A 12,115-nucleotide genomic window follows, 5' to 3' on the forward strand; every position below is an offset into this window, starting at 1 on the left:
CCTGTTTAAATACCCGTCTCTATTCCTCTTTCTATTCTCTCCATCTTTCATTTTGTTGATGTATTTTATTTTGTGTTCAGCAGAAAGGGTTCAGTCCCCTGCACGTGGCAGCAAAGTACGGCAAGATGGAGGTGGCCAGTCTTCTCCTACAGAAGAGAGCTGAGCCTGATGCTGCTGGAAAGGTGAGATGACTAAAAAAAAAGAGCAGAGGATTCTTGCACAACACACTCAATCCTAATCTTGACAACATTTTAGGGTGTTTACAGATGTGTTGCTGCTGGAAAACATGAGCTGTCTAAAGAGGGAGGGCCTGGCACAGGAATGACTCCAAATATTGTGCAGGAGATGACTCCTACACAAAGCAAAGAAAAATGAAGGCAACAGGGTTATAAACTCAAAATGTCTACATAGTTGTTACAAACAAACCACAACAAGGTGTGTTGAGATCAGAGCCATTGTTTTCAGATAATGCTTCAAAACTCCCGCGAAATATGAATAGGAAGTGCTCGAAAAACAGCCAGTAGGATTATTAGCAGCTGTATGTAGAATACAACCTTATATAACAAAGTACAAAACATCAAGAAAGCATACATATGTAGCTGTTGAGTTATTCTAAAGCTTTGTAAGATAATTTGTGAATTAGTCAACTTTTCTGGTGAGATTCTGGCCAACAAAAGTCCAAATTCAAGAAGTCATTCAGATACTGTGACCATTTATCATTCATCAAGAGACTGATTGGATCCAACCTGTCTCTTAGAGAGTAAACAGTTGTATTGTATTTTCCAAGCTGCAGTGTGACACAGGGGTGGTGGTGGTGGGGGAAGTTGCATGAAGGAGCGGCAGGTTTAGGACTGTTCCCAGGATAACACAGCCAACAGATGCTTGTCCTGTTACAAAAACCTTCTGGATAGATTTGCTTTTATTCCCCTGATGATGCACTCATTCCACCTCCACATGTACCCTTGTACAAAAGCATTTATATACATACACACATACACACACACACACACACACACACATATTGACACACTTAAGCACAGGCCTACAGGCACTGATTATTGTGTTAGCTAGTTGTGTGTGTCTGTGCCACCATCTGAGAGCGTTTAACATAATGGCAGTCAGGTATGGTAATGAGGCTTCCACACTGCTGGGTGGTGTCATGCTAAAATCAGTCCCATTGTAATACTAAAGTACTAAAATAGACTAAACACAAAGCAAAATCAGGCCTTTATTGCAGTCTAATTACACACATTTTATTGAGAGATTAAAAGTAAGACCAAAAATATAATTCTTACACCTCTTACAACTACACATCACAACAGCTAATGAGAGTATCAGGATATATTCTGCTCACTTTTTCTGAGTAAATTCAAGTGTTTGTTAGATACGTGCAACATTTCAGTGACTCAGTGAGCATCGTGGGATAGATGTTGTTTACTGTGTGCATGGAATACTTTGGGTGTAGCTCAGAGTGCACACACACAAGCATTGTATTTAAATGTCCTAAAATATGTCTGGCAGGGATCTTTCAACCAAAACAACAACATGTTGCTACTTCTGCTGCTGCTAGCACTCTAATACTGCTACTCATCCTGCTACTGCTAAAATGTGAATAATTCATTGTTGCCTCATCGCTATCTAATGAAAATAATCTCCAATTTTGGTGCTGTCAAAAATTTGCTGATAAAATGAAGGATTAAAGGGGAACCACCGATTTTCCACATCAAAGTCTGTTTACAGGTCTTGAGGAGTACTACTTTATGTGTGAAAAAAGTCTGATAAATTTCCTCAAGCGGTCGGTTAGATCTGAAGACTACAAGTTTGAAAATTAACAGAATGTGGGTGTGTGTAGTTAGAGCTTACCATACCTCTTTAGCCCGCTCCTCATCTCTCCTTAATAGCAAACTGGAATATCTGACCGAACTGTCAGCGGTTGAGTTGCGTTGTGGGTAATGTAGGCGCCAAATTGACAAGAATGTGTGGAATAAAAAAGATGATAGCTCTGGTTCTGCTGCATTGATTCTCACCTTTTTTTGTCCACCGGGGATCCAACAGTGTAGAAGAAGTGCAATGCGAAATCAGTAGCTCTGTACTGTCGAGTACTCTTTTAAGTGTTCCTTTATGGGTTGAGAAAATTTGAAGCTAAATAAACCATTTAAAAACAATTGGAGACACATTTTGGAGATACATTTCATAGGCCAGTGAAGACATGCTCCCGCTAGCTTCTTCTTCCAGATTTTAGCATGAAGTTATTGCTCTAAACTGTCTCCTGCACTAACTATCTTCCATCAGTTTGATGTCCATGTCCTATCGTGTCTTTACATTCAGTTGGTTGTGTGTGTTCAGTGATCTTCTAACCTGATGTTGTGTTGTGTTGCGTGCGTGTGTGTGCGCGTGCGTGCTTGCGTGCGTGCGTGCGTGCGTGTGTGTGTGTGTTTGTGTGTGCTTTAGAGTGGGCTAACTCCACTGCATGTAGCCGCTCACTACGATAATCAGAGAGTAGCACTGCTGCTGCTGGATCAGGGAGCTTCCCCACACTCTGCCGCCAAGGTATCCACACAAACGTGCATAAACACAAATACTACAATTAATTTGCCTGGCATGTGCCATCTCAGACCATTAACAATGTGTTGTATGTAATGTATGAGGATCTAAATCTCACCCATTTTCTCTCATTCCATCTTGTCTAGTCTTTGACGTTGTGAGTGAATATGTGGCTTTTTCACAGCTCTGCAAGTCTGTCTTTATAATCACTTGACTAGCCAGAATTTAGCTCATACAGTTAGCATATTGGGATCGGTGGTTTACTGGATGTTATATTTTCATATTTCTCATAAAACAAAACTTAAGAGTACATGTGAATGGACTAGTGATGTGTTATACATGTTGTAAATTACTTCAGAGTATGTCACTATTTCAAACCACCCACTCTTGTGAGGTCGTTTTAAGAGCTGTAAATTCTGTGTTCCCAAAAAAAAGCTATTTCATTACTGCTCTCGTTGAAATGTCTGACAGACACAAACATGCATGGTCGGTGACATATGGTCAAGTTGTGTTTGGTATCCTGCTAGGCTTTGCTAGTCTGTCAAAACCACAAAACAAGTATGAGCAGAATGGCAGAACTGCCAGCCAAAATATGGCAGGAAATGCCTGTTTTTGGTTGCACTGTCAACTGACATTCAAGATATTGAATGTCTCCTGCAAGAGGAGACAAAAGCTTTTAAAGCTAATTTATCCTTGCTCTATGTCTTCCCTGTTCTGTCCTTCCCTTCTCACTGGCTCGGTCTCCTGCTAGCTCTCTCTCTCACTTAATCTGTATCTGTCTCTATTTATTCCTTCCTCCCTCCCACACTTTTAGTCTTTCCTCCCTGCCTCCCTTTCTCTCAGTTTCTCCCCTATAAATTGTGTTTAATATGGCCGGGTGCTAAAGTGGGTGTGCTTGGTCTAATTTAAGGACTTTCGGAAAGGGATCAATCTCTGTTCACTAGAGAAGCTGTCTTGAAGCATTTGCACACACAAATGCGAGATGACAGAGTTGTGGCAGAAAACATGGTGCATGCGTCATACGTATGTGGTAAAGACGGGAGGATGTAAAATTGTGATTTAGACACGTTAAATAAGTCTCGCTATAAACAGTCTAAAAATGAAGACAGTTTGGTAATAATGTATGACTTCAGTTTGAAGTTTCTGAGCTCAAGTTTACAAAACACAGTGACAGTCTTGATTATAGAAATATATGTGACTTTTCCCTTTTCCCTCACTTCCCTTGTCCTTTTACTCATTCTCATTTAAAGTTAAATCACCCGCCCCCGCTGTGGACCTCAAGGCTGCCCAGAGAGTTGAATAAAGCCCACCTACAGCTCACACTACCACCAATCGGGTCCCTAACAGGGGAAATGTATTTACGCCATTGTTAGTTTAATGCTGTCCTCTCCATGGTGACCAAAATGAGGAATGTCAGAATAGTTTTCCTTTTTCAGCTGCTCCCCTGTCTGTTCATATTGTGTCTGTGTCTAAGGGGAACCTTTTGTCTGAGGTCTCATTTACAAGCTCTTCAAGGAGTGGCAGACAAAATGTTTATAGCACTTCAGCCCTTATTGTCGTTTGTAAATTTTTTAAGTGCAAAATGTTCAATTTGGTCATGTTTTTAGTTACATCTCTGCATCATGACTGTTCTGTATTGATGCCACTTTATCACTCTGTATTACTTCTGTGGTTGCAGTAAAGTTGAACTACTCTTACTGAACTGCTGAAACTTCTGACTTTTTTATAGAAGCTTATTATTTTGTTTCGTGTCAGTCTTGATTTAGGATTGGGTCCTTTTAGTGCAGACAAAATAGTTTTATGCCCTGTTATTATATCAGATTTGTTGTATGTAATAAAAAATAAAAAAGACTAACCATAGTGGCCATCCTACATCCTGGTCTAAACTTCAGTCTAAAATGTATGAAGTGAATTCCATTTTGATTCAAAATGAAATAAAATACATTATAGAAGATTAGATTAAGATTACCTATATAAATCGTCCTTGTTTTACTCAACACTGACCAAAAGAAGGCAATTCTGAGTAAAATGAAATAGATACACCAATGTAGAAGAAGAGCTCAATCCAACCTCCTAACCCCTGCATCACTTTTACCTGCCTCAGAATGGCTATACGCCACTCCACATCGCTGCCAAAAAGAACCAAATGGACATTGGGACCACACTGCTGGAGTACGGCGCCGACACCAATGCAGTGACCCGGCAAGGCATCAGCCCCATTCACCTGGCAGCGCAGGAGGGCAGCGTGGACCTGGTGTCACTGCTGCTGACCAAGAACGCTAATGTCAACATGTGCAATAAGGTGAAATCAGTGACGGAGCTACAGTATGTTCGGTTACTAAAAGAGTTCATTCATTCACACATACTGTGCACACACACACAAATGTGCACTGTCAACCACTAGTTTCCAGCATGTGCTCCCACCTTATTAAATGTATTTGTGTTCACACGTGTTTGGGTGTGTCCTTTCCTTACAGAGCGGACTTACACCACTCCACTTAGCAGCTCAGGAGGACAAGGTCAATGTTGCAGAAGTCCTTCTTAACCATGGGGCTGATGTCAACCCACAAACAAAGGTAAAGCTTTCTCATATAGCATACAGATAAGGGTCTTTAAATCTCTTTTTGCAGTTAAGGTTTGATGCATAACCATTCATTTACATGCATCATTGACTTAACTGTATATGCTTGTCTTTTCCTGTATAGTTTCAGTGTATTCATGCCAGCAGAAAAATACACTCACACTCTCTCGGGCACACATACACACACATTCGTCTGCAAGCATCTCAGGTGCTACATAAATAAAGGATTGATACCTGAGCGGAAGGTGTTAATGTCTTTATCGATGAACCACACACTGCAGCAAACACACGCACATGCACATGAGCACGTACATACTCTAATATTCAGTCACACTCTGTCAGTTACATTAACTTACATACAACACACACAGGCCCCATAACAGGCTGCTCACGTTCACTGAGACACATTGTAGTAGCTGAAGGTTGGACTAACACAAGGTTATGTAGTGTGTGTGTGTGTGTGTGTGTGTGTGTGTGTGTGTGTGTGTGTGTGTGTGTGTGTGTGTGTGTGTGTGTGTGTGTGTGTGTGTGTGTGTGCTGACAGGACAGTTGTTTACAGCAAATAGGTTATTTGCTTACTGATCTCCTGCATTACCATTATGCACTGTACTCATAAGTCAACGAGGACATGAAATATGATGCTGTTTCAAAGTTATTTTTACAATCAGAGATAGAATGCTAAGAAGCCAAGGCAAATTAATTGTTTCCATGTTATCCACAAGATTTCAGTCAGCATACGTAACTATATATTTTCCTCCTCTTTTCATCTCCTCGCCCCTTTTATGTCTGTGTCTTTCCTTCTTGCAGATGGGTTACACTCCACTGCACGTGGCTTGTCACTATGGGAACGCAAAGATGGTAAACTTTCTGCTGCAGAACCATGCTAGAGTCAATGGCAAAACCAAGGTAAAAAAGCACATGTTCACCCACACTAAATACACATGTACAGTCTTGTATTACTGTTTTTGTATAGATTTTCCTTTATATCCAACTTTATTCATACAATTTTAAAGAGGCCCTATTTTGCTCCTTTTCAGCATCACATTTGTACTCTTGAGGTCTCCTAGAAAAGGTGTACATGCTTTGATGTTCAAAAAACATATTATATTGGTCAACCAAATTCACACAAGCCAGTGGACAGGCAGTGCTTGCTCAGTCAGCACCTATGGGCAGCACATTTGAAAAACTGGGCTGGCTATCTCAATCAATGATATCTTTAATTAAGGAATTTCAAACAGGAATGTGGGCAAGCTGTTTTTAAGCGGAAAAAGTGCTGTCTGTGCGAGAGAAAGCTCCATTTGGAGTGAAATGTGTTTTTTTTGTACTTTATGCATCTATAACATACACAAAAAAACTAATATCACACTAAAAGACCAAAAAAGCACAATAGGGGCTCTTTAATATTTTCTCTCTTTCTGTCTCTGTCTAGAACGGGTACACTCCTCTACACCAAGCAGCTCAGCAGGGCCACACCCACATCATCAACCTGCTGCTTCAGCACGGGGCCTCGGCCAACGAGCTCACCATGGTCAGTGCACAAACACACTTGCCTGACACACTCACACACACACTCCAACAGAGCTGAAGCGTAATGAAATACTGAATGCTCTTTTGTGTTTTCTGTGCGCCTCCTGTGAATAACTTCCTGTTGCTCTGTCGCTTGTCAGAATGGGAACACTGCCCTATCCATCGCCCGTCGTCTTGGATACATCTCTGTGGTGGACACTCTGAGACCCATGACAGATGAAAACCTGACCACCATGGTGAGACACTGTGTTCCTGTCAATAGCATCTCATATAAGATAAAATAAACCTGTATTAATCCCCAGAGGGGATGGTTAAATGCTCACAATCTCTATTACATCAGCAATACATTTCAAGCTAATTTAAGTCCTGAAAGTCATGAATATTTTCTATAATTTAGAAATAGGTTGAATACAAGAGCCCGGCCAAAATAAGAAATGCATGTGACATTGAGAAAATTAGGATGCTTATCATTGAAAAGTTGTATTTCATCTTTTGGGTTTTTTTTAGTACTCAGAGAATATGATACAGTATAAAATTATGTTAAAAGTGACAATTCAGCATGTTTAGGTTTGCATGTTTTAGCATGTTAACACATCTCATTCTTTGTATATATTAACTTATTCAAACGTAGTAAAGTTGTTTAATTGATTTCCTATTTTTCAGGCAGCAATTTTTATTTATTTTTTATAAATTCTATTAACTGTAAAAACAATCAACTTGAAACTAGCTTGAGAAAGATTATTTCAATCTCACTGACCACTAAAAAGCATCGCAATCAAGAGCTACAGTACACGGTGATTGATTAAAAACTTGGACATTGTGAGATAAATGGTAAAGTTTTGGTTGACGTTGCATTACAAAGGCTGCTGTTTGCTTTAAACTTGAGATATGCTTTAGATAATAGTCTGAAGTATTTGTCGCTATTGGACTAAATCACACAAGTGTTCCTTATTGAGCAGCTGTGTTAAACTGAATTGTGTGACCAACTCCTCTCCCAAATTAAAACGTGGCATCAGCCAGCAGCATAGTGTAAGTGGAGTGTGTGAATCCTGCAAAACAGCCAGCAAGTCAGTGAGTCACATTGTGAAGTTGTCCTGATTAGAGAGAGAGAGAGAGAGAGAGAGAGAGAGAGAGAGAGAGAGAGAGAGAGAGAGAGAGAGGGCTTAGATTGGAGCTTAAGGTTTCTCCTCAAATAGCTCAGGTCACTAACAGTGATCTGATCCACACACGTGTCTGGGAGAAAGAGGGGGAAGGAGAAGGAAGAGAAAGTGGGAAAGAAAGGGAGGTGGTAAGGTGATGGAGAGGTGACAGGAGTGAGGGGGCGGACAGAGAAGACACTGAGGATTCTGCGCAATCAGCAGCAAAGTACATCAGTCATAACTGTCTCTATGTATAGTGAAGTAACTTAAAGATCAAGGTGTTATTTCCCTACACCTTTGTCCGATTGATCTATTGTTCACTGTGCAGAGGCCTCTGCTGTTGTTTAATGTCTCAATTGAACTTAAATCTGCCACCTGTCGGACCTTTGCTGGTCAGTTATGTGGGGTAAAATGGCCTTCAAACATACAGTATCATTACTTCTTACTGTGACAGGGGCCACGGCTAAGATTCAGTTTAATGTCCATATTAGGAAACACGCGTGAAGGTCTCACTTTAGTTGGAATGTAAATGCTGAACTTGTCATTAACTGACTACAGTTGTCTCTAAAATATTTAGAGTTTCAGGTGATCTAACACTTTCAAAATGGTTATGAATACTGACAGTGAACCAAAATGATCAAAAAATCTACTACAGCATTGTAATTCATATTTTCCATTTGGACTTGGTTTAAAGTTTCAGGGATATGTCCATAGTATATATTGGATTTAGTAAAATTATTTTGTTTTGGCAAAACTGAATTGTTAATTTTTTTTTCTTCACATTTACAGAGTGCCTCAGAAAAACACAAAATCAATGTCCCAGAGACCATGAATGAGTTCCTCGACATGTCCGACGATGAAGGTATGTGACGAATGCTCAAATTTTTGTCTCATTCTTCTCATTTCCAGCCATTGAGTACTAAAATTAAATTAATTTATACTTGCAAACCGTTGCTGTAACTTGATTTTGATTAAAAATAAAGTAATATGAATACACTGCATGATTCCCATACACTTGCGACTGTGTGCTATGCAATGTCACTTTCATTAACATCTGCATGTTTCACTGTATGTGTGTCCAAATCATACAGTCCGGGCCAATGTGCCAGAAATTCTCAATGAGGAGTCTTTCTCAGATGTTGATGAAGGTATTTGTCACCAGTTTGCCTCCACCGTTCTGTTGTTTGTTTCCCTTTAGTATAGCATACTTCAACAGAACTCACCTGTCTTGTTAAAGAGCTAACCATCAAGCCCTAGCTGTACTACTTTTTAGCTTTGCTGTTCAGCATTTTCAATAGAGAGTCTCCAAGCGAAATAAGAATGAACTCAATTAACAGCCAGAGCACACACACTTTCCACTAATGTAGTACATTCCACTAATGCACTAATTCCACCATAATCAGACAGAGAATAAATCAGTTTTGTGTCTAAAATCCATCAGCAAACATACACTGTTATATATTATACCTTTTTAGCCTTCAATCTGGGTGGTTGTCTGGCAGGTTTGAGTGCCCTGTTGTTATTCACCAAGTGACACTGCTGATGTTATTTTCACTGCAACTCCAAAACACATTTGTTATTTTTAATTACTTGCACACCATACAGTAAGTCTCATACTGCCTGATTCATTGTGAAGGCTCATCCTGACTTCAACGCTGCAATCTCTTTGAAGGAGTTGCTGTGAGAAAATGAAAACAAGATCAATGTGACTGACTTTATAATTCAGATGACAGACTATGAAAAGGCCTGCATACATTTAATGAAATAATTGTGTCTGTACTTACTGTATGTAAACCTCAATAAATGACATACTATTGACCATAGCATAGCAGGATAGCTGCTGCAACCCCCACAGGGCCAAAGAGCATTGCCAGGTTTATGGAACAAGTCACATTGTTTCAGGCTGCCCATTTTGTTTTGGAACCACAGAGTCAACAGGCCTGTAAAATTGATGAGCTTGTTCATGGGCTGTTGCTTAGGGACAGTCGGGGGGTGTGGAGTTTCTATGTCAGGTGATACAGCTAGACTCAACAAGTTACGTACACACACGTATCAGGTGATAGAGGCTGAGCTTGCACAGTAGCTATATGATGAAGATCCTCATTGGTACAGCTATGATTCAGTGTGTTATAACTACCACGCAGGAATTGTAAATAAAGAGTATCCATGGCCTCATGTCCTCCACATAAACTGTTTATACTGTGTAATTTATCAGCATTGTACTTGTGCAGTGCAGCCTTGATATTCACTTTGCCCAATATAAAGCAAGACCAGACCAACTTCAGTTAGCTGTTGCACATTCAGTCCTGCACTCCATCTTTGTTGTATAGTGTGTGTGTCCATATTTCTTGTATAGTGTGTGTGTGTGTGTGCGTGTGTGTGTGTGAGAGAGCGAGAGAGAGAGAGAGAGAGAGAGAGAGAGAGAAGGAGTTAGAAGAAGTAGAGTTTCCACGTCCCTGTTTAATCCTATATGGGTGGAAGTCAATCCTATTAAGCCGTAGGTATGAGGGACACTCCTGGTCTCTGGCTTGTGTGTGTGTGTGTGTGTGTGTGTGTGTGTGTGTGTGTGTGTGTGTGTGTGTGTGTGTCATTTAATGCTTTCTGTACACTACTATAATCCCTATAGCACTGGCCCTAGAGGATATTATTACTACAGTTGGTCTAATACTTAACTGCCAAATACCTCTTGCATCATTACTCTAAATGTACTTATTATTGTGCAAGTTATAGCCATTGTGTGCAACATGCAGAAGGAAGATATGTTGCTCAATAATCTAAAAAAAAAAAAAAAGGCAAAATGATGGTGGTTATTTCATCATTATTTAAGCCCCACTCCCAGTTTGAAATGCAGCCAACTGAGGTTCCCAAGCATTTGCTCGAACGACCTGTCAGCTGACTGTGCTCTCCACAGAGCGGTAACCTACACAGTGCGGCTCCTGTTGACTCTCTTCAGCCATGCTGTTGAGCCAAAGGGCGCATCGAGACTTTCTCTCTTTAAATCCGATGAGATGAGCTTTTTTGATCCGCCTGCAGGAGAATTAACCCAGGTGTGGCCGCATGGCTTTGACTTATAGCCTACTCTTTGTGCAGGGAGACGCAAAACTTAGAAGAGTTTGAATTGTATTTCTAGTTTGCGGAGAGACAGAGATGTGCGCACCAGAAACAAACGCGCAAATTGGTCTGAGTGGAGTTAAGTGCGTGGGGTGAAGAGAGGGCAACATTTTTCATCATCACGAATTTTGAACGTCTGACGTTTTGCGGAGCTTTAGAAAAATAGAAATAAGAAGAGCTGTGATCAATATGGCCGCGTTGAACAAAGGTAAGCCGGTAGGGGTCTATTTGGTATTTTGAAGGTTGCGATGTAAAAAATAAATAAATTAAAAAAACACAGAGGATCGACCGACAACAGAAAGTGGTCATGTCATGATGTGAGAGCCGATGTGAAATTAGGGTATGTCTGTCATTATTATTATTTTTTTCTATTGTAGCCTATTGATTGTAGCCTAGAGATAGGCTAGATGGCGTTTGGGTTTCTGTGGACATTTGTTTTGTACTTGTAGCCTATACTGTTTTAGAGAGAGGGACAAAGAGACTGTTTTGATGCGGCAATGCTTCAGGTTCAAAGTCAAACTATACAATAAAAGGAAGTGTGTGTGTGTGTGTGTGTGTGTGTGTGTGTGTGTGTGTGTGTGTGTGTGTGTGTGTGTGTGTGTGTGTGTGTGTGCGTGCGCGAGCGCGCGTGTGTGCGTGCGTGTGTGTGTTGTGGGGTATCTGAATGGGATGGTTATACGCAGCAGCGGGGAGCCAATTGTTTTCCAGTTGTGTCAAGTCGGACAGAAACAGCTAGAAAAACATAGGAAGGTAGATCTTCAATTTTACCATCAGAATAAAAGCCTGACATGCCTCAAAAATAAAAGCAGCCTTGAATCAGTGAACCAGTCTTGAATTCTAAATCCGAAATATTATGTTGGTTAGTTTTCATCCTCTTGAGTAGGCCTAGATAGGCTACCTAAAGTTTTGGATTGCAAAAGTGGTCACACTGGTGTATTATTCTGTGTCAGTGTTTTAGAATAATGGTGCACGAGCTCCAGACTCAACATTTTTGCTCTGACATCCAGAAATGTCCCTAGGAGAAAAAAACACAGGCTACTACGAACTAAACACAACTAGCTAAATGTGCAGAGATAAGTTTCTTCAGCAATTAATGTCCCAACGCTTTTTTTGTAACTTATCAACATATTATTATTATTATTATTATTATTATATTAACATATTGCATTTTTTCATCATTACTCTTAAATGCATGTTCATGGCATGCTCTTCA

The 12,115-nt window shown here is 40.3% G+C and overlaps 1 protein-coding gene across 1 annotated transcript in view; it reads left to right on the forward strand.

Annotated features, from left to right (window-relative positions):
* Window positions 1-12,115, forward strand: part of ank3a (ankyrin 3a) — a 119,272-nt gene that overhangs the window by 79,807 nt on the left and 27,350 nt on the right. Inside the window, exons 15-22 of the mRNA XM_028603171.1 lie at window positions 81-182; window positions 2,452-2,550; window positions 4,649-4,846; window positions 5,022-5,120; window positions 5,933-6,031; window positions 6,555-6,653; window positions 6,793-6,888; window positions 8,581-8,653. Of these exons, the coding sequence (XP_028458972.1) occupies window positions 81-182; window positions 2,452-2,550; window positions 4,649-4,846; window positions 5,022-5,120; window positions 5,933-6,031; window positions 6,555-6,653; window positions 6,793-6,888; window positions 8,581-8,653 (865 nt within the window). The remainder of the gene's footprint in view (window positions 1-80; window positions 183-2,451; window positions 2,551-4,648; window positions 4,847-5,021; window positions 5,121-5,932; window positions 6,032-6,554; window positions 6,654-6,792; window positions 6,889-8,580; window positions 8,654-12,115) is intronic.

Source organism: Perca flavescens, chromosome 17 (assembly GCF_004354835.1).
Source record: "Perca flavescens isolate YP-PL-M2 chromosome 17, PFLA_1.0, whole genome shotgun sequence".
Taxonomy (NCBI): Eukaryota; Metazoa; Chordata; class Actinopteri; order Perciformes; family Percidae; genus Perca; species Perca flavescens.